General features: G+C 26.6%; 1 protein-coding gene across 1 annotated transcript; it reads left to right on the top strand.

Annotated features, from left to right (window-relative positions):
- The first annotated feature begins 16,712 nt into the window (after positions 1-16,712).
- On the top strand, positions 16,713-19,820 carry LOC126900975 (Krueppel-like factor 6). The gene is made up of 2 exons (XM_050677051.1): positions 16,713-16,999; positions 17,926-19,820. The coding sequence occupies exons 1-2, from the start codon at positions 16,928-16,930 to the stop codon at positions 18,883-18,885; spliced, it is 1,032 nt and encodes a 343-aa protein (XP_050533008.1). The 5' UTR covers positions 16,713-16,927; the 3' UTR covers positions 18,886-19,820.
- The last annotated feature ends 2,904 nt before the right edge of the window (positions 19,821-22,724 follow it).

Below are 22,724 nucleotides of genomic sequence, written 5' to 3'. Positions count from 1 at the left end.
TTCTGATGAAAGTTTCTTGTAGTCCAGTGTATTTATTCATAAGTAACAAATTTTTTATTTATTTTTTTCAACGATACGTCAAATGACTACAATTCGTATCTAGGTTGAAGATATTACCCTCAAAAATTGAAAAAAAATTTTAATTTAAAAAGTCTAATTGCAGTTATTCCATTTCCTCCATACAAACAATTAAAATCATTAATTTCTAATGTTTTCAAAGTATTTATTGACGAATCAAGTTTGATATGATAGGTTTCAACTACAAAATTAAATCATTTTACTTTGTAATTTAATAATTTTATTACTCTGTTTGTGTGTGCTACTATTAGACTATAATATTCAAATTTTTTTCTAACGTGTTGCTATATNAAAATTTTTTGGCTATATAAATAATTTCTAAAAAAAATGATTGTTAGTTTCTCCTGAATTGACAGTGGATTTTTAAAATTATAATCAAATTGTATTATACGGTCAATTGAGTAAATCTTTTTAACAACTTTGTTTTGATTTGTTCATTTAGTTAAAGTAAATCATTAAAATTAATTAAGTTCTGAATATTTCAATTGCAGAATCTTTTCAAACACCAAAAGTTACTAGGAAGTTAATACTATTACTTCAATTTAAGTTATCTATTACGATAAAAATTAAAAAAAAAATTGATCTACTTTGATAAATTTACTATAAATAGTAATTATAAAACTTCCTAACTGCATATTAATCTTAACGATACAATTTTTTTAATTCTCATAAAATTTTCTATTTGATGATGTCAATGTCAAACTTGACAATTCATCTAAAAGTTGGTGTAATTACATATAAAAAATAATTAAAAGAAAAAAAAATTTGTTTTCAAATTATTACTGATTTGATTTTTATTATGTTAAAAATAATCAGTCCAAATTTTTAATTTTAACCTATTTTTTTGGATCTTTAAAGTTGATGAAAAATGTTTGATAAAGATTTATGAAAGTTTATAGTAAAATAAATTGAATATATTACCATAACTTTTAGCTCAATTACAAGTTTAAAATTGACATCTAGGCCTGTCAACAAAGGAAAAATTGCGGAAAAAATTTTGTTTTTTTAAAAGTTGAATTAAAATATGTATAATGACATACTAATAGTCCTCAAGATTGGAATTGAGCTTTTTTTTTAAATCCTCGCAAAAGTTCAAAAATATGAGCTTTCTTAATTTTCTCAAAAAAAAATATTTAACTTACAAAAAAAAGTTTCGCACAAAAGTTGTTTAAAAGACAATTATAAATAAAAATATAATCTTATATTTTTTCATTTAAACAAATATTTTTCGAGTTACATTACATTTAATATGAGTAATAAAATTTATATTCCATTTTTTTCATTTTACGGTTACTTTTTATCATGTTATACTTACATTAGACACAATGTTATAAATGCATATGTGTGTATGTGTGAGTTTATTTATTTATTGTATCATTAAAGTGTAGTGTATATTGAGATACAACCGATAGAGTAGGTAATTGATTTGACGCTATATTATTTAAACCCAACTAAACGCTAAATTGTACATTCCGAAATAACAATCATATTATGTCAATTGCCACCGGAATATCTGGTAATATTTTTCTTTTTCTTTGCCTTAATCCCAACTACTTGGGGTCGGCCACCCTTATCCTAAGCTTCCACTTGACACGATCTCCCACATCTTCTACGCTCACATCAGCTGTCCTCAAATCGCATTCAATAGCATCCCTCCATCTCTTTTTTGGTCTTCCTCTATCTCTTCTTCCTTCAACATTCATTTCTATAACTGTTCTTACAGCTTTCGATTCTTCTTTCCTCATACCATGACTAAACAATCTAAGTCTATTTTCTGTCATCTTATCCACGATTGACGCAACACCTATACTTCCTCTTATATGCTCGTTCCTTATCCTATCTTCTCTAGTCACTCCACTCATCCAACTAAGCATTCTCATCTCTGCTACACTTATTCTCTGCTCTACTTTCTTATCAACCGCCCAACACTATGAACCATACATCATAGCTGGCCTCACAATTTCATACTAAATTTAAAAACTATAATTAGTATTTATTCATATATTATATTTTAAAATCAAAGAACTACTAATCAGGATATAATTAAAGAAATAAGAGTTCATGTTGCTTTTAAAATATTTCACCAATTTCTCTAAAGGAAACACTATCTACAGATTTGCATCGAAGCGTTTCTTATGATAGTGATTTTAATCACTGTCAGATATCATCTATACTTGTCCCATCTATGCCTCGTCCACACTGTGCCTCGACCCCACTGTGCTACCGTTTTTTTTTTTAATATCTTACAAAGTGTTTGACAGAGTAATGAAGCCATCGATTTTCATTTAAGTTACATGAATCTAACTTACATTTAATATAAATTTAAATTTATTTTGATGATTCTGGCACCTCAAAGTTAAGAGAAGCGAATTTGAATTTTTTAACTTGCTCAAATTGTTCTTTTTTAGTATATCATCATTGTGATGTACAGTAGCTGCTTTAATATAGTCTTATACGCTTGGGGTGCGAAGTTCGAAAATCGAAATAACTTCTTTTGAATTTTTTTTTTAATTCTTTTAGAAAGTGGAAAAAAATTCAAAGTTTAATTTTTATCTTATTTTGATTAAATAATTTTAATAAATATCAAAATAATTACAAAATTGAAAAAAAATCTTTTATGTTTTTTAGTTTCGTACGAGGCAGCTGCTAGACCGTAGGACGGCTATTATTGAAGCGGGGGAGGGGTTATCTGGGATGATGACGGCTAACCGCACATCCAAATAAATAACGAGATTAGACAATAATTAAGTAACAAATAACCACATATATTAAAGGTTTTTCAAAGAGTATCTTAAATTTAAGGGGTAGCGGGGGCTCTTAAATAATAACGGCCGGCGAAGCGACATAATCAACAAAATAGTTAAACTCAATTAAAACAAATAATAAATAACATTAAAAAATAATATATGATGAAAAATAATAGATGAAAGCAGACGGCGGAAAAGCGACTATGGCAATGAAGTTATTTAGCGAGGGTCAGGGCCCAATCACTGGTGGCGTGCAAGGGCACCAGAACTGTAAGGGTGCGACAAACAAATAATAAAATAACTGCGTGCAATGGCTGAACAATTTACCATTCAAGCGAAGGCACTTGCTACAAAAAAGAATGACACATCAAAACAAATGATTCACTGACTTGCGGCGATGAAATGTATACGGATGACAATTGACACGGAGGTCATCGATTTGCCATGTTGGGTGGGCAAGGGGTGAGTAAAGCAAGACACTGAAGATCAGCTGTCACACGATATAATATAATCAACGATGTTTGTAACAACTTGTCTATTAGATCTTTGCTAAAGGCATTCTATACCAAACAACATACATTTCTTTATTTATCAGCTATAAATAATTTTTTAGAATCATATGATTTTTATACCTAGACAGGAAAAAGGGCCGGCAGGGATATGACTAGTTATAAAACTTAAATTTTTATTAAAAAATTTTCTATGGAGGGTGATAAGAAAAAAAGTTTATTTAGAGGTAACACATTGAGTTTTTGATTTGATAATTTTTTTTTGCTCATAACTGATTTTTGATATTATCATCACATTTCAAAGAGTCTCTTTGAAACTATATTTGAAAGAGAGTATCACTCTTGCTCGGATACACTACTGCATGCACATAATGTTAATTAAAAAGAAATATTCTTGATACTATGAAAACATTTTCTCATAATCATGTAAATAATATAATTGCTTATTGAAGATACGTGTTTATTAAAAACAATGTCTTAAAGTTTTTACTACTATACAGGGTGGCCCACCACTCACTGACAACTTAAATAACTTTTGATCCAGTTAATATTTTTAGTTGAATTTTTTTTTAAATAATAGTTATACGTTAGGTCTATAGCTATATCTCAATAATTAATTTTTTTACATTTTATTAAAAATATTAATTATTTTTAAATTTTAAATAAAATGTAAAAAAAAAATCTAAGATAGCTATTTTGTAGAGTAGAATTTAAGAAAAATTTTAGTAAAAAAATATCTTATTAATATTCAGTAGTAAATATTCTGTAGCGTTTTGAAGTTTGTGAAAATTTGAATTTTCATGTACTATTTTACGGTATTAAACATTGAAATACGTATTGAGAAAAGGACAGAAGAAAACGCTATCTTTTCATGATTACTGTGTATACATATGATGATAGTGTGTATACATTACAAACTTGGCATTAATACCATGATAAGAAATTAGATAAGGCAATTATTACTTATCACTCTCATTCAAAAGTATATTGAAAAGATAGCGTTTTCTTCTGTCCTTTTCTCAATACGCATTTCAATATTTAATACCGTAAAATAGTACATAAAAATTCAAATTTTCACAAACTTCAAAACGCTACAGAATATTTACTACTCAATATTAATAAGATATTTTTTTACTAAAATTTTTCTTAAATTNATGAGATATTTTTTTACTAACATTTTTCTTAAATTCTACTCTACAAAATAGCTATCTTAGATTTTTTTTTTACTTTTTATTTAAAATTTAAAAATAATTAATATTTTTAATAAAATGTAAAAAAATTAATTATTGAGATATAGCTATAGACCTAACGTATAACTATTATTTAAAAAAAAAATTAACTAAAAATATTAACTGGATCAAAAGTTATTTAAGTTGTCAGTGAGTGGTGGGCCACCTGTATAGAGTCGGATTATCGGATTATCATAAGCCACTCCATTACTCATAAATTAAATATAACTATGAAAAAAAAATTGTTTATTATTCTTCAGTTTTATATATTTTTTTATTTATCAGTTATTAATTACTTTTTTGAATCATCCCTTACAACTTACAAAGGTGTCGTCTTTAATTTTGAAAATGAGAACATACATATTTAACTAACTTATAAAATAGGACATAATCTAGTTTTAAAAATTATTGGTGGACAACAACTTTTGGACCAGCATTTCAGACTTAATTAACAATTTAAAGTAATGACAGTAGGTAAAAAGTGGTAACTATTATTTTCTACTATCATTAAACATGTCCCGACCTTATTTTTTTTTTTGTCTAGGTATAAAAATGCGTATGATTCTAAAAAGTAATTATTAGTTGATAAATAATAAATATATGTAATTAAAGGAAATTTTTTTTTCTAATATTGTATTTATTTTACAAGTAATCAATTGGTTTATAATAAACTAATCACACTGTAGTATCTGGACTAATTGACTTTAAAAAAAACTTTCTATTGGCTAATGTCCCAAGAAATCACAGTCAAAAAAAGATGGAAAAAATTAAAACTATTAATATTTGTTACAGTATTCATTTTATCCGTTTATATGATTTTAATTTCGCCGAATATGGTATATAGACAAATTTTCTTGTTAAATGTGATATAACGAAAATTATAATTTTATGTTCATTTATGGAAAGCCACACCACAAATTAACTAATATTACAACAGTGAGTAATACGAAGGTCATTTTTATTAATTATATAAAATTCTTATGCTATAAAAAAATTGTTCATAAAATGATTTTGTTATAAAAATCATGTTAAAAAAAATAACTAATGGATTCTTAACACTACAAACATCTATTTTTTACTTTCTATAAAATTAAAGTAGATAAATATATGTAGTATTATTTCTAGTTGAACAAAAATTATAAAATTATCTACAGTTTTCAATTAAAACTGTTGTATAAGAAAATTTACATTTTCGCTAGTAGTTTCACAATCATTATTTATGCAAAATATATTTTTTTTAATGCCCAATGTTTTTTTTCAGAATATAACCTGTTATAAATATTTTTTGAATATCGGCTTACAAATATTATATAGAGTAAATAATAAAAACAGAATTTTTTTTATTAATATCCAATTATTTGGATCTTAAATATTAGAATTTTTTAAGTAGGTATTATACATAAATATTCAACACTAATTATACAAACATGAAGAGAACACGTTTGTATTAGTGAACATATTTTATAACAATGACAGTTTACTTGTAGACAAGTTAAATGAAATAGAAAGAACTTACCTTTAATATATTTTCTAGAAATAATATATCATCAAAAAAAAAAAAATACTTTAAATTTGATTTTGTTAATATTTAAAAACATTTAGTAATATTGATATAGAAGTATCGTTGAATAAAACTGAGAGGCTTTTAATTTTTTTTGCATTCTTAGCTCAATTATTTTGCTGTATTCAATATAAAAATTTATTTTAATAAATTTTTAAATTTGAATAATGTAATTAGCATGGGTAACAGTCTATACGGAGTAAGACTTCTATATTGAAATAAATAATTTTATTTTGTACTTATAAACCAATAGTTAATAAATATATGTATTATCTATTTGATAAAATAATTAATAAATAATCCAACATAAATTGAATGCATTATAAAGATTATAAAAAATTTTCATATTTCTATATTATATTTAATTTTTTAAAAGTGCTTATTTAAGTTTCAACAATAATTTTATAAGACTTGAACATATTATTGATTAATAATATATTAATATTCAGTAATCACATACAGTAATTTTTGTACACAATTTTTGAGTGGAATTTAAAGAAAAAAGTTTGGCGTACTTTTACTTTCACCCCAGGGTACTTTATTTTATATTTAAGTAATACCTTTATAAGATATGAAATTAAAAAAACTGAAATATCTTATAAAGATAATATATTTTTATTTAGTTATATACCTTTCTAAAAAATATGAATTTATTCTATAAAAAAACGGAATGTTTGTTTAAATATTGTTGCGTTCAAGGTATTCTAAATGCTGAGTTATTCTAAGTTGGCTTTTAAATTAATAAATATTATAACTTTCCCTAAGCTTAATCCATTAATGGTTTAATATTTACATACTAAATTAATAAATAATTGATTTTTGTGTTATAATTATTATATTTTTTATTTTTCGTAGGTGATATTTTCAAATATATTTGGTTTCTATTTATGAATAAATCATCAACATCGACCTCTTGAGAGCTGAGATTTATTTGTTAAATGCAGAAACATACAAACTATGGTAAAGTTAATATCTTCTCAACTTCGTGTTATAGTTAAAATCTGAATAATTTGAAAATTGTTCATTCACCAGATTTTATTCGATACCCATTCAATAAGATCAGTTTTAAGGAATAATTTTTGGGGCGTTTTTAAAAGTCATCGTCTTTCCTAATCTTTGGCAACTAAAAATCTTAAGCTTATGAGATTTCATGATATCGCATAGATAAGTTGTTTTGTTCCTATTAGTAGTTTTATTTATCTTTATGATATGTAGCTTACGTTTTTTCAATCACCCAAAGGATGGCCTAGATTAGATGCAACTGTACTATAGATTTCATACACAATAAGTTAATTAGTATCCTAAACATCAATTGACCACGTTATTGCCTTTGGGGGAATCGACTGCGATAAGATTAGCTAGTTGATGATAAGTGGAGAGATCCTTTGAAAAACGCCTATAGTTCATTTAAACTTTGTTTATGATATTATTGTGCTAGTACTGTGTCCAATGAGTTTATGTACCTTTAATAAGCAATAGATGCAATGCAATTAGAATCTTTTAGTTATTTATAATGTGTAAAATTTAAAACAAAGAAATTAATAAATAAATCAAATACCAATATATTTTATGCGTTGAAATGATTGTTAAGATGTATTAGAATTCATCTAATTTCAGCGATTAAAAACTAAATGTAGAACAGCATAGATTTAATATAAAGTTTTAACCAAGAGAGCTCTCTAATTTTTTAAATTATTAAATATAACAGCACAGTATGGACGTGGCATAGTTGACATAAGTATAGATAATATCCGATAGTGATTAAAATCAATATCAGAAGAAATGATTTGATAAAAATTTGTAGATAGTTTCTAATTCTAAGATATTGGTGCATAATTACAAAAGCAATATCAACTCCTCATTCCTCATTTGTATCCTGATCACAAGTTTTATGATGTATCAATGTAATATATTAATAAATATTTAATAATATCTTCGACAGATCTTTGAACATAGAAGATAGGTCATCTTGACAATTTTTTTAGCTTCTATACGAAGCTGAGAAGGTATTAATTGTACTATGATGTGTTTCTTTTTTTTTTTTTTATGTCTGTTACCACTTATTCTCAGCTCTCGTCTAACCGATTTCTTTCAACGATATGTCAAAAGATCACATATTGTATCTAGTCGAAGACATTACCCTCAAAAATTGAAAAAATTTCCTTCGTTCCCCGTAAAAAGGGAAATCTCCAAAAAAATTACAAATATAAAAATCGTTAATTTTCGAAATTTTTTCAATAATTTTTCTTAAAACTGCCATAACTTTTTCAAAATTGAACAAATCAATATAATTTTTTTTTTATAGATGCATAATGTCCTTACTTATCATTTGATATAATTTTTTTTATAAATTTAACTCTTTAACTGCCCACAGGAGGGGGTTCAAAGTGACAACTTTTTCACAAAAAATTAACTTTTTCATTTTAACTTTTGAAAGTGTTCCGGAAATACTGACACTTTTATATATACCTTAAATTAAAGATAATATAATATACAATATTATGAAAAAAAAAGAATTTCGGACTTTATTTTGTTTTCATGGTGAAAACTGTCCTCAAAGTTAATAAAAAATTTTTTTTAACTTTATAACGCTATAAATTTTTGAAAAATGTATGTATCATTATAATTTTTTTAAGAGAAATAATATTTTATATTTCTTTCATTCGGCATACTTTTTTTTAAATCGGACCAGTTCCTTTTATGCAAAGGGGGTTCAAAACTTAAAAATGCATATAGAAAATAGAACTCTTTCAACTTAACTTTTGTAAGTGTTTCGAAAATTCTGACACTTTTATATATATCTTAAATTAAAGCTAATGTAATATACTTTATTATGACATCAAAGTTAATAAAAAAAACACGAATTTTGAAAAAAAATTCTTTTTTATATTCTTAACTTTATAATGATATAACTTTTAATTATTTTTATACTTTTTTTTATTATTTTTTTTGAGATAAGTACTATTTATATTTATATATTATTAATATATATATATATATATTTATTTATTCATACATTACACTTCTAAATCATAAAACTTGTAATCAGAATATAAATAATGAAATAGGAGATCCTGTAGCTTTTGGAATAATCCATTAATTATTTTAAATTAAACACTATCTACAGATTTGTATCGAAACGCCTTTTATGATAGTGATTTTAATCACTAAAATGTAATTTAAAGACGAAGTATTTTCGTAACATTTTTAAAAGTTATGTTGTGCCCTTTGGCCAGGTAAAGGGTCAGATTTAAAAAAAATTGTATCAAATAAGTGTGAAATACCTAAGGTTTGAGTATAAAAAAATTATTTCTATTCATTCATTTTTGAAAAAGTTATGACAATTTTTATAAAAAAAAATGTCGAAATTTACCGATTTTTAAAATCGTAATTTTTTGGTGGATTTCCACCATTTATAGGGAACGCGGAAAATTTTTGAAGGTAATGTATTCAAATACATACGATTCGTGATCTATTTTTGAGAAACCAGTGAGAACTAAGATATAGTAGTGACTGACATAAATAAATAAACACATAATGGCAAAATTAATATCTACTCAGTTTTGTATCCAAACTAAAGAAATATTAATTTCTTATGAGAATATTTAGGTAAAAATGAAAATAAAAAAAACTTATTTTAAGAAAAAATATTATAAATTATTTATAAATAATATACATTATTAAGGACAATATATATCTGTATATATATATACAGACACAGAATCCATATGAGATTATATTGACTAAGAACTATCGTTTTAGGAAAAAGTAGTCTTTTTATAGTTCACAAAAATGGTTTAGCGATTTCTGGTTATATTTTTAAGATGATGTATTTAATTAACAATGTGATAGAATCTTTTGGATGGGCATTTTATGAAATGCAATAGAGGGAGTTGATTTTTGCGAAAAAAAGTTATTAATTTTTTATGTATCTTATCTACTTGAAAAACTGATTTGGTAATATACTTTCATTGAGTATATGTATTAGTAATTACATGTGTTAAAATGTGTCATAACAATTTGTACTACTATACTATACTCAACATCCACAGAGACCATAAGTCTCATTCATGTTCAAGTAAAAACCATACATAGTTAATATATTATTTTTTATAAAAATTAACAGTAATAATTAATAAAAATAATAATTATTATTGTTGTAATCCAAAAAATATTTGAGATAATATTAAACTAAGCTTTTATCGTTTTTAAAAGTTAAGTATCAACTTTAAACACTGAAATTCGAGTTACGGTGAGGTTTAGGTTTTTATTTTTTTAATAATTTTAATTTTGAAAATGGATTTCGTTCTTCTATTTATTAATATTTGGATTTAGTTATAACGACATTAAAATAAATTTTAAAGAAGTTTAATTTTTTAATTTTTCCTGTAAAATAGGACTTTTGAACAAATTATGCAATTAAACGGCGTTAAGAAAAACTAATTCGATATAAAAATATGTTTGACCTTTTTAGATTCGATAGGAAGCTCTAAATTATTTACCATAATTTTTGTGTCTGTCCATAAAATTTCCTAAATGTCACAGAACAGAATAGAATACTACAAAATTGAATAAAAAGACTTATTTTTTTTACATCAAGAAATATCATGAAATACGCTAGCATTCTTATTTAATTCTTCATTATGACTTTTATTTATATGATTTCATAATAATATGAAATATAAAAAATGAAAACACATATTTTATTTATTAATTTCTATGGCTTCTTTAAAATTCAAATATTTATATGGCTTCATAAAAGTTTAGCATTTCTATAGCTTCTTGAAAATTTAAACATTTCTACGGCTTCATTTAAAATTAAAATATTTCTATGGCTTCCTAAAAGTTTAAGCATTTCTATGGCTTCTTAAAAATTTTAATATATCTAAGGCTTTATTAAAATTTAACCATTTCTGCCTTAAAATTAATTTTATGACATCCTTGAAGTTATTTTTATGGATGTACCCCCTATTATTTATATCTGAATTAATTTATAATAGGTGATTGTTATAATCATTCGACTTGGCATTTTGGTTCAATAATTGTCGATAACCTTTCGCTATATAATTATATACACTTTATTACACAAAAATGAGTATTGAATGAGTAATGAAGCTCACTAGTAATTTTTTATTATTTACTGTTGTTCAAATTATTTTTTAACAATTACGTTGAAGTTGTTAAATTTTGTAAAATTATGATTTTTTGATAATAAAATAAGTTATTTAAAATTAACACAAAATTTATATATTCGCGTTGTTAAATTAATTAGGTATATTTTTGTGAAATAAGAATATTAATGTTCACGAATATTAATATTAATTAGTAATGATGTACATAAGGTAGCCGACCCCAAGTATGTGGGATAAAGGCAAGGAAATTGAAGAGTTAGTAATGATTTACTAATCAATAAGTAAAATGTTATTAAACAATCTGAAAATAATATTTTTATTTTTATAAATCTAAATTATATTATAGCTATAGCTAAATTTTATGGTCATGACGTTACATACAATATCCATGATGAGATTACCAATTCATCAGTCAAATATCACTCAAAATTAAGTTTCACTAAAAACTAAATTCCACCCAATTTCTTAATATATACTTAAAATTAATAAAAATATTGGTAATCTTTCATTAGAAAAAAATCATTTTTCAATTACGATTTGAATAGTTTTTACTATAAATTTTCCTTATATGGCGTCACTATCCTCTAGCGATATAAGTAATTAAGAGATTGGTAGTTAATTTTTGCAATACTTGTCTGGACTTATTTTTATCCCTTATTTATAATTATTATTTTTAAACTATTAATAAAATCATAAATAAATCGTAATCTTTTAAGTAAAATGTGTAATAATTTACTAGCATAACAAGGTTTTACATAACACAGTTTACTTTATTTTATTGCTATAGTGAATATGTATGGCCCGTGGCAACTCACGGTAAGAAAAATTGAGAATTTATATTATATTTTATAAATCTGATAATATTTTATACTTATTTTTATTACTCTTACTTAAAAGAAAAACTATTATTTTCATAAATCTAATTTATGTATTTTTGTATGCTTGAGCTGAAATTGTATTACAAGAGAAAAATAATGTTTATTTTGTTACTTAATGGACATATCAGCAACTAAATTAATTAAAACGGATTAAATTCATTAAAATAATTGTTCAATAATCTATTTATTTTAAACTCTTGATACAAAAAATAACTATTCCAATCTATATTTTATAAAAAGTCGTCAGGGCACACGTTGAATTTTAAATGTTGATCATAACAAACAATTATACTGTAACTTGCATGGCACTACTAAGAAAAAGAAAGAAACATAAGAATACAAGGATCACCAACCTACATATCGAAATATAAGGTTACACTAAAATAGAATTTTAATAGAAAAATAGAAAATTAAACATTGAAGTTAATCTAAAATTTTTTAATAACAATAAGAATAGAAAATAATTATGTTGTCCAATTTTTGTGTCATAATTAAGTTAAGCTACTAAATAAGAAGGAAAAGAAAATATTTTTCTTAATTGATTACTTCATAATTATATTAAATGTAGAAAAAATTATAAGCTAAATAAAGATGTGACTGATATCCGTCGAGTTGTTTATATTTGATGTACAACAAAATTTCGCAATGAATTTTGATCTAAGCATAATTTCTTTTGTGGTGACAAGGGTATATAAGTATTAGGATGGTCCTCCAAAAAATAATTAGATTTTTGTTTGCGAGATTTTTTTTCACCTTATTTTTTTTATTACTATAAATAAAAATGTTTGGTAAAGTTTCATCGCGAATGGTTAACCCCTTCCCATGTCGCAAAAGGGTTTAAAAGTTGGACAAATAGGGTAATTTTTTTATTTTTAGTTTATATTTAAAAAAAAATCTTCTACAATAAAATATCAAAAACCTAATTTGTAGGTTTAAACATGTTCTATAATAAACCTTTTAACATTTTTTTTTTTTTATTTTCGTTATTTAACAAGTAAAATTGAAATATACATATTTTACGTATCCAAAAAAATTGAATTTGTCATTTATTTTCCAGGTTATTCACGCATGGTTAACTGAATATAATAAAGTGTTTTACAAAATACAACTAAAATTATATTTTAAATAAAAAAGGTATCATATTTAACTCTTGTATTATTCATCGTTTCTGTTTAAAAAATTCGTCCCTTTTAGGTATTATAATTAGCCAAAAAATTGTATTTTAATTTCTATCATTCTATAACAATGATTGATTAAAAAATAATTAAAATGTGTAGAGTTGGGTTTTCTATAAGAATTCAAATATTTTCATTTTTCAAATAGAGCTTTCATAGATTGTATTGACACACTCTGGATACAGTTTCCTGTCAAGGCAATTTTAATTTCTATCATTACTTTAATAACTTTACATAAAAGAAACTCTTGTAGCTAACAAGTGGTGTAATCTTGTAAAACGAGATCTAGTTAAAATAAATTTTATCGCAAATTTTCTTGTTTTGATTTAATTAAAAAAGACCATAATTTTATATAGCCCAAGTTGATTTTATTAGTATTATTATTTTTTTTTGTTAAAATTGATACGCCAAACAATTTATTGAATAATCAAATTTTCGGTAGTTAACTGCCTTTACTAGAAGACTGTATGCAGATTTTGTTTTTTAATTTGTAAGTTGTAACATTTAATTTGTCGGAAAATACAAATTTGGTGATTAACAATTATTACTGAAATAAAGTTCAAATCCCGATAAAGTATCCAGTAGATTATGTCAAAAAACTTTAAATATATTGTGAAACATAGCGAGATATAGAAAAATGAAAAAAAAACCAAATAAAACTCATCAAAATAAATTAAGGTAAATTCAGGAAGAACTAATTAATCTGTTTGTCATTACTCACTTAAATATCTAGATATAATTAAAATTAAAGAGGACAAACAGTTTTTAATTTTACAAAAGAAAAGCAGAGAGAATAGAAAAGGAAAAAAACTTAAGTTTGATACAGAGTCTACAGAAATTGTTCCTAGTAGACATATTATTTTATTTTAGTTATATTACGACTAAATGTTATTAGTTAATACCATACCTCAATGTAAAATATATTTTAGATAATAGCCTAAAATATTCCAGTTCAGAGGAATTAGGATATTGTAACACAGATATTTTAGAAAGCTGTCAGCCTGGTTCAATAACAATTATAAAGACTCATGAAAATAAAATATTAAAGTCGCCATGACTCTCTGCTGCTTTGGATAAGTATAAAGTGTTATGTAAATATTAATATTACGAAAACTAGACTAAAATAATAACTCACTAACATTTGAAAGGCTACAGTTGAATTGACTTATTTAAACATGATAAGGCCTAATCGGCTAAAATAATAAACCGTTGAATTGGTTTACAGTTATTGTTAAAAATTTTAATTAATAAGATACGATATTTGATACATATTGTAGTTATTATTATTATTAGATAATTTATTATTATATAGACATTTTTAATTGTATACATTTGTTAAAGGCCAGCGATCAGAATGCTGTGCACTTAATTACAGCATACATTGAGAGTATTGGCTTAGATCCAGTCAACTATTTAATAAATCGAACGTCAATAAGACAATCTATCAAGCACAGCAGATAATAAGAGACTACTTTAAAGCAATTAGACGTAGCTTGTAAGACGTTAAGATACTCCGAATAATACGCACTACATCACCACATTCTCATAAAAAGGTTTATCACTCAATATAAATATATATAAATTAAAGCGAGGCCGTGGTTTTGGAAACACGTCCGTCATCTTTAGTGAACCTGCAAATACTAAAAAAAAAAATCACAAAAAATATACAAAAACATGACAGGGGGTATTTGAAAACGCTTGCCTCATTAACAAACCTATAAAATACAAAAAAAGTATCGCAATAAGTGTTTATGGTACGACACACTCAAAAAATCTAGCTGAGAACATTTTTGAAACATAAATTATACGTTACCAGCCTCGATGGGCTAAAGACAGGAGGCTGGTTCGACTATGAAAAGCTAACAATTTACATAATTATACTGAAGTCGACACTGGCGAAAAAAAATATAATAATAAACAAACATTAAAACGTTGCAGTACACACAAAGAAAAAACTTGCGACAAGAAAATACAAATACAATAAAAGTTTTCAAAGTATACAAATAAACAACTGATCAAGGTTATACCTAAAAACTGTAATAGGCCTAAAATTGTAGTCAACACATTTTTTTTTTTTAATCAGTGATAAATAAAGAAAAATATGCTTTAAAAATAGTTTAAGAAGATGATCATCATTAAACAAAAAGATACTTGTATCAAAAGTTTTAAAAGTTGTCAGTTAGATCTAATGCATCCTGAATGTGTATGTTTGTATTAATATGTGTAACCTACACCAGTTTGGTCTGTGTGCCCCCGCGCTATGTACTCTTTTAATATAACTAAATTTTTTACTTTACCCAAAATTAGTACCGATCTAATAATATTTTTGGATGAAAAGCGCTAATAAAAGATACTTTTAAATTTTTGGATTTTTTTTCTTAATAAAGATCTTTAATAATATATAAACTTGATAAATATGCATCAAACATAGATTAAGAATACAAAATATATTTTAAATATTTACAGCCAAGTGATAATTGGACATAATTTTATAAGTATTATCAGTTAGATCTGTGTTCCATGTATATATCATTAAAATAATCATACAACTCTTTACTAAATTTATATTGCATAATTGTATTGGTATTGTATATTGTTAAAATATGTATATATATATATATATATTTCACTAAAAAAAGGAGTGCTATAAATTGAGCGATAAAACCATTATTTCCGCAACAAATCACTCTTATATATAACAGTTAATATTCTGTTAGCTTCGATGTCAAGTATAGGAGTGGTGATTTCTGAAATGTATTTTATTTATACCTTATTTCATCACTGATTCTATTTAACAATTGTAAGACCGAAATCATCAAAATACATAAAAAACTTATATAACTTAAATAAATATGTAGATCTACGCTAGAGCTGTTCCGAGTGAGTGGCGTAGAGGATGTCACACCTCTCCACTTTGTAATATTTTATCACTTAAGTCGTAAAATTTTTAATTTATGAATTTGATACAAAACAAAAAAAAAAGAATTAGTAAAAATAATTTTTTTAATCTCCCATCATATTTTTATTTACGGTTTATGAGACATTTTGAAAGAGTAAGTTTGATAGGTCACTTTAAATACACTCTGTGGATGAACGTTATAATCCTATTTCTTTAAATAGACAATAACGACCGATAGAGAGCAGTATTTTAACTGCTTACAGGGACTAGTGGTTAAATGTACGCATACGAGCTTATTAAAAAAAAAGTCTATTCTAAGTTCGTTATGCGTGTGTGTTTAATAATAGTAAATGTGATGTCGGAGATAACGATGTTATAAAATGATTATAGGAAGAGGGAGCGACCATTAAGGATATTACTATTTACCGACGATAAATATCTGCGGTGGCGTTTAGCTCGAGCGCTGTGCGCGCGCCCAGGTGACGGTACTTACCACCTATACAATATACACCTGGCACGCGACTGATACCAAACAGGAGTGATTATTGTCTGTACCGCCACAGTCGCGGCGCGACTGCGGTCCCGAGAGTGGTTTCTGTGCTCAAAACGGTGCCGTTTTGTTCGGAAAAGTTTAGTGTATAGTAATGTTAATGAGCGTTTTATTTTTGTAGCTCTAAATAGCCTAACAGGATATGTATTGAATAACTAGTGATCAGTTTATGTTATTAAAGTGTACATCTCAAAATTATAGGTCGATGGCATCGTCAGAAGTACAACAGTTATTACCAGAAGTGAGTAACGATACGATATCATTTCAATATATTTACAAAGAATCGCTTATCCTTACAGAACTTCAAATTTGAACTGTTATTGTGATTGCCGGTCGTTAAAATCTCTCGAGGGTGAAAGTAGTACATAACTGTTTCTACGATATCCTCGCGCATATTTCCAATATCAACTTGCACGCATTACTACAATATAATATGTAAACGCATTGTGTTATGCAATTAAATCCGATCGTTTGTCGCGTGCCATTCGTTTATAGAAAACGGTCCACTGGTAACTAGATCAACGCGTGTGCAGAAACCTGTTGGCTGGACAAATCTCTTATATAGATCACCTAACGCGTAACCGATATTGCCACGTTATGAAATCGCAGCAACTGCACACAATTTCTAATCGGATAAAAATACATTACATATTTTTATAAAACCAAAGCACAAAAATCATTAAAGTTAATCCGCTAAATGCAAAACACCGTTGAAATAATAACCAAGTTTATTTATGATTGTCTGTTGGAGAAGGCGTTCAAAAGAAACTGTGTAAATGTAATTTTCGCTTCTAACACTAATAACCTTGATTGCAATTGCTCTCGATATTATCGCTACCAATTCGATATCCGCATACCACCCCGGTACACTGGTAATTAGTTTAATTAAACGTAGTCATTGTTGTTGCATTATTGTCTAGTGGCCAACGTGCCCTTCGCCCTTTTGTGTGCAGTAGCTGTGTAAACGCGAGTCAAACTCAACTATGCGTTTCCGGGTCCAGTAATTCAAATAAATTGAAGGATTGAGCGAATAAATGTATCAACCATTTTTAATAAACAAAAATGGACAAATTTTTTTTGAATAAAATTTAAATTCATATTTCTGAAGCGTTCGCTAAACACTTTTATCTACTCATCCCTTCAATTATTAAATATATTTGTTAACAGGATGATAGTTGGCATATCTGGACACCGCAAAATGATCAGCAGTGGATGGGCCAACACGGATATCACACGATGACCACAAATACGGGGTACCAGCAAATGCAGCAAACCGTGCCGGACCCCAGTCCTTCGGCAGCTGTTGGGTACGGAGATGAGTCAGGTGCCGAAGAATATCTGCTTGATTTGGATACATTGATCCAAGATTTAGTTTACGACGGTCAATCGTCGTGTAACTCTACTACAAGTATACACCCTGTACCACATCAACCTCCGACGGAATCACTGTACTCTTCCGACTATGGATCATGTAGATTAAACGGAGATCTGGGAGATAACTATGGCGATTCATACAACGGATCAATTTATATATACCCAGCCAGTCCAGAATCGGACAGAACGCGTCGAAATGTTCACCAACAGCAGCAGATTACCGGAAACTTAGTCAGCGCCATGTCGGCGTCGCCCATATCTCCTATTGAGAGTATGGATGCCATTAAACCAACAATTTCAGGATCACAAAGCCCAGCCAAACGTCAGCCGATGACGAAGAGGGGCCAAGGAAAGAAATCAACGGGTACTGTAAAAACAAATACCGTACATAGGTGCGAACATCCCGGGTGCGGTAAACAGTATACAAAAAGTTCCCATCTAAAGGCCCACCATCGTACGCACACGGGCGAAAAACCGTACCGGTGCCCTTGGGGCACTAACGCCTCGGTGGCTGGATTACCAGCTGTGTCTTGCAATCGTAACGCATTACTATCTGGCGGATTGGCTGACATGACGACTTCCGACCAGGGCGTGGGCCGGTGTCCTTGGAGGTTTGCTAGATCCGACGAACTCACTCGCCACTACAGGAAACACACCGGCGATAGGCCTTTTAAGTGCACTCAATGTTCGCGAGCCTTTTCGCGTTCGGACCATTTGGCGCTGCACGTGAAAAGACATCAGACAACTTCTTGAATTCGATAGCAACTATCTGTGTTTTAGAGTATAATAATATATTGTCTAGTAGAAACATGCACAATTCAAGCTTGAAACTATTAACTTGATCGAGACGTTTTTTCCTTGTTGAGGTCACGGCATTTCTTTCTACCGTTCAATATTTGTTGAATTCTCAACGTTATTGGCTGTTTATGTTTCGAAATATATAATAAAGTTTTTTTTTTTTTTTTTAATACAACCATCGTATAATTATAGTTTACTATTTAACACGTTGAAATATTTTTGTAACTTGTCCAAAACTTATTATTTCCATTATCTCGTTTAGATCTATTTCATTAGTTTGTATATATAAAATTGGTTATGTTGTTACTCTATTGTAAATAAAAATAATATTTTTCGCTGGCGAAAAATGTAAAACGTTCCGTTTTTATTTCAAAGATACGACCAAGACCGTGACTGTTTAGACTTAATTAATTATAATTAAAATAATTATTGATTTTTCGGATGAACACTGTATAATAACGTAAATTACTATTAACACTTTTTTTGCGTTTAATCCTATTAAGATAATTACGTTGATAAGAAGTGTAGTCCCGTTAAATTAAACTTGCGGTATCTAATGACACTAAACGTACGCGTATTGGCTAATTGCAGAATACGGTCAGCGGGTAACAATGTCGACATAATAGTAATATTGGTAGTTGACAAAAATAATATTAATTGTTTACAATTTGTCTGTGTTTTTAATGTGCCTTATTATAAATCAAAAACTGTTGGAGCTTACATATCAAAGTTTTTTTTTTTTTTTTTTTTTTAATTGTATTTATTTGTTATTTTTTCTTTTTCTCTTTCATTAATCGTGTAATAAATGTGTGTTGCCATTTAATTAAAATAAACAAATTTTACCAACTCGGAGTTAATATTTATTTTACCGCCGATGTAACATAATACTACTCGGCGCGGGGTGTAATTAATATAGATGTGACTGCAGTTTATGTACTGAAATATATTTGCCATAATGTACAGAAACATAATATTTTATAGGTGTATATCTGGTCTCCGTTTATCAGCGCCGATGTACTGTGGCGTTGATTAATAGCCACAGCAAACAGAGGAAGTCACGCCATCCATTAACGAAATGAAAACGGACAGCGGAAGCTTTTTTAAACTTCCGACGGTAAAACCTATGGGTTTTATGACGTACCAATGCATTAGTTAAATTGGAAATAAAAAGCAACTTGACCGTACAAATGTATTTGCAAACATCCGTTGTAATCGGGCTTTAAGAATCAGCACAGTAAAACAATCGATTGCCTACGGCCAACTCTTACCGTTAAATTGCATCAGCTGCTCCTATCGATCGGTCTAGTCGCCACTAAATGGTAGACATTAGGTTTTAATAATATTGCACACTTTATTGTTATTATGCTTTGAAAAGTACCCCTTAGGTATATCAAAATCATAGTTATTTGGTTTACACTTCACATTTTGCAATTTTTATTAACATGTCGAAACAAAATGTAAAATCATTTTATCTCAATTGTTAAAATCGAAATGTTTTTTTCCAAGTCAACCAGTGACTCATTAGAATGAAAAAAACTGATATAACTAATGAAAAACATTAATGACAATATTTTCATTTTGAATTTTAACGATAAGCATATAGAGCAACAAAGGTTGAATATTTACAATTCAATGACTGTTTTACAAAAATAGAATTTAAATCTCAGAGGCCGTATAATATAATTATTTTCTTAACTATTCACGTTACTTAAATATAACAACATATAATTTAGGTAACTGTTACAGTGTTAATTGGTTTAAGAATAACGTAATAAGTGTTATGCAAAATCACTGTCACTTAAGATGAATTTGAAGTAAATAATGAAAACGTACTAAAGACAATATCACGGTCGATGAATTAATAATATATATTGTTATAACTTAATTTTCTTTTTTTGTAACTCGGATGGTCTGAAATTATTTATTACTACAAAATTGTTATACCACAGAGAGTTTTGTCAATGTTGTTTTTAATTTGTTATGTACAAATACGTAAAACATTTTGTTTGTATTTACACGAATAAATAAACTTTATAGAAGTTTAAAAAAATTGTGTCTGAATTAAAATTTTCATTAACTTTAAATCTAAAAAATTTGTATTGTAGAAACCCTTAACAATTTTAAATAATCTTTTTCTTTCTTTACACTATTTAATTTATACAATAATATTAAAGTTTGATTTAGTTGAATTTTAAATAAATTTATCAAGTTTATTCAATTTCTATTAATATTCAATTGCCTATTGATGAATTTTATTTCTAAATTTAGAAGTAATATTTACAAAATCGGGCTACCGTTAAAATTAACTTTTCGTTTTATATTATCTTATGTCTATAATAGAAAATTTTGACACGAGTATACAAATCGTATGCATTTTTCTAAATAATTTAAGAAACTCTACTTTCAAAGGTTAGATTCATTTACATCATAATCTTCATAACTGCATGTACTTAAAGTAAACAGGTTTATAAATCATATTCAATCATGTTTTTAAATTAAGTCTTTGGAAATAAGTTTATTAACTTATACTATACTTTAGGTATATCTGAAGTACAGTACAGATTGTGACAATACCCATTTTGGACTTTAAAAATCTCAATTTTATGTATATTTAAGTATATGCAGTGTAGAGATTTAAAGAGTAATATTCACCTAATTACTATAGTTTTAGACTACATTTAAAATAAATAAGTAGAAATCAAATTCTTATTTTGTTTACAAGAAAGAATTTAATTAAAAAAATTAAAATTATAACATGCATAAAATCTAAATAAATATACATGATTTGTGTCCCGAGAGTAGTGTGTTTAATTTAAAATCAAGGTTTCATTACATAATTATGCATTTAGTCTTCTTAAAAATCTAACATGGAACAATTTGCAATTAAAATAATAATATAGGGGGTTAGGATTTCAGTTTAAATTTAATGTATAAAGTGGTTATATTGATTATTTAACATTTTACGTTTAATGACTCTGTGAGTAGTTACAAATGGATACGTTGACCGACAGTTTCAGGAAAAATTTAATGGCCAAAGTTCCATTAAAAGTTTGAATAAATTATTTATACTATAAAATTTTAAATTAAAAATTAACCATTATTTGTCTAGCCAAACGTGTATCAGAACTTTGACAAACAGATGAGTATCAAAAAACCGTGTGATATTTATAAAATAATAATAAATAATCATTTGACATCTATCATTTATTTGTAATATACCTATCTAAAACATTAGTTGAATTAGAGTGTAGCATGGAATGTTCACTGTTTTTAATTTAGAAAATGAATCATATAATGTAATTCGTATTTGATAACAAAGAGAAAGACTCTAAAGTTGTATTAAATACACGAAATAAATCAACACTTAAAAATCATTTAAATATTTATTCGTTACACATAGATTTTTTACATTTATTATCCGATATAAATTTATAAATAAAACCGGAAAACATAGGATTTCTTTTTTTGAATATTAGAATAAATAAATGATACCTACTGTTATTTTTTTATACTAGACCTTCAACTATAATTTTTTTTTACTTTTGATTCTATTTATTTTGTGCTGTACGTAATGTTCGCTATAATTAAAATATAACGACCAAGTATGAAGATGGGTAATAAACGTATTTATTATTTTTGTTATTATTATATGTTCGAAATAAAATTTTTGAATGTGTAAAATTTACGACACTATAAACATACATAAACAGAGTGCTTACATAAATACTCTTGAAATACTTTTTTAAATCATTATCTAACCTAAAAACATGATTAATGAAAGTTAATCATACAAT

This window comes from Daktulosphaira vitifoliae, unplaced genomic scaffold (genome assembly GCF_025091365.1).
Source record: "Daktulosphaira vitifoliae isolate Bord-2020 unplaced genomic scaffold, ASM2509136v1 Scaffold_3, whole genome shotgun sequence".
Classification (NCBI taxonomy): Eukaryota; Metazoa; Arthropoda; class Insecta; order Hemiptera; family Phylloxeridae; genus Daktulosphaira; species Daktulosphaira vitifoliae.
This window is presented reverse-complemented; position numbering and strand designations above follow the sequence as displayed.

Coding starts and splice junctions, on each gene's coding strand:
- LOC126900975 (XM_050677051.1), top strand. CDS start 16,928: ATGTTATTAAAGTGTACATCTCAAAATTATAGGTCGATGGCATCGTCA. Junction 17,000..17,925: donor TACAACAGTTATTACCAGAA/GTGAGTAACGAT, acceptor ATTTGTTAACAG/GATGATAGTTGGCATATCTG.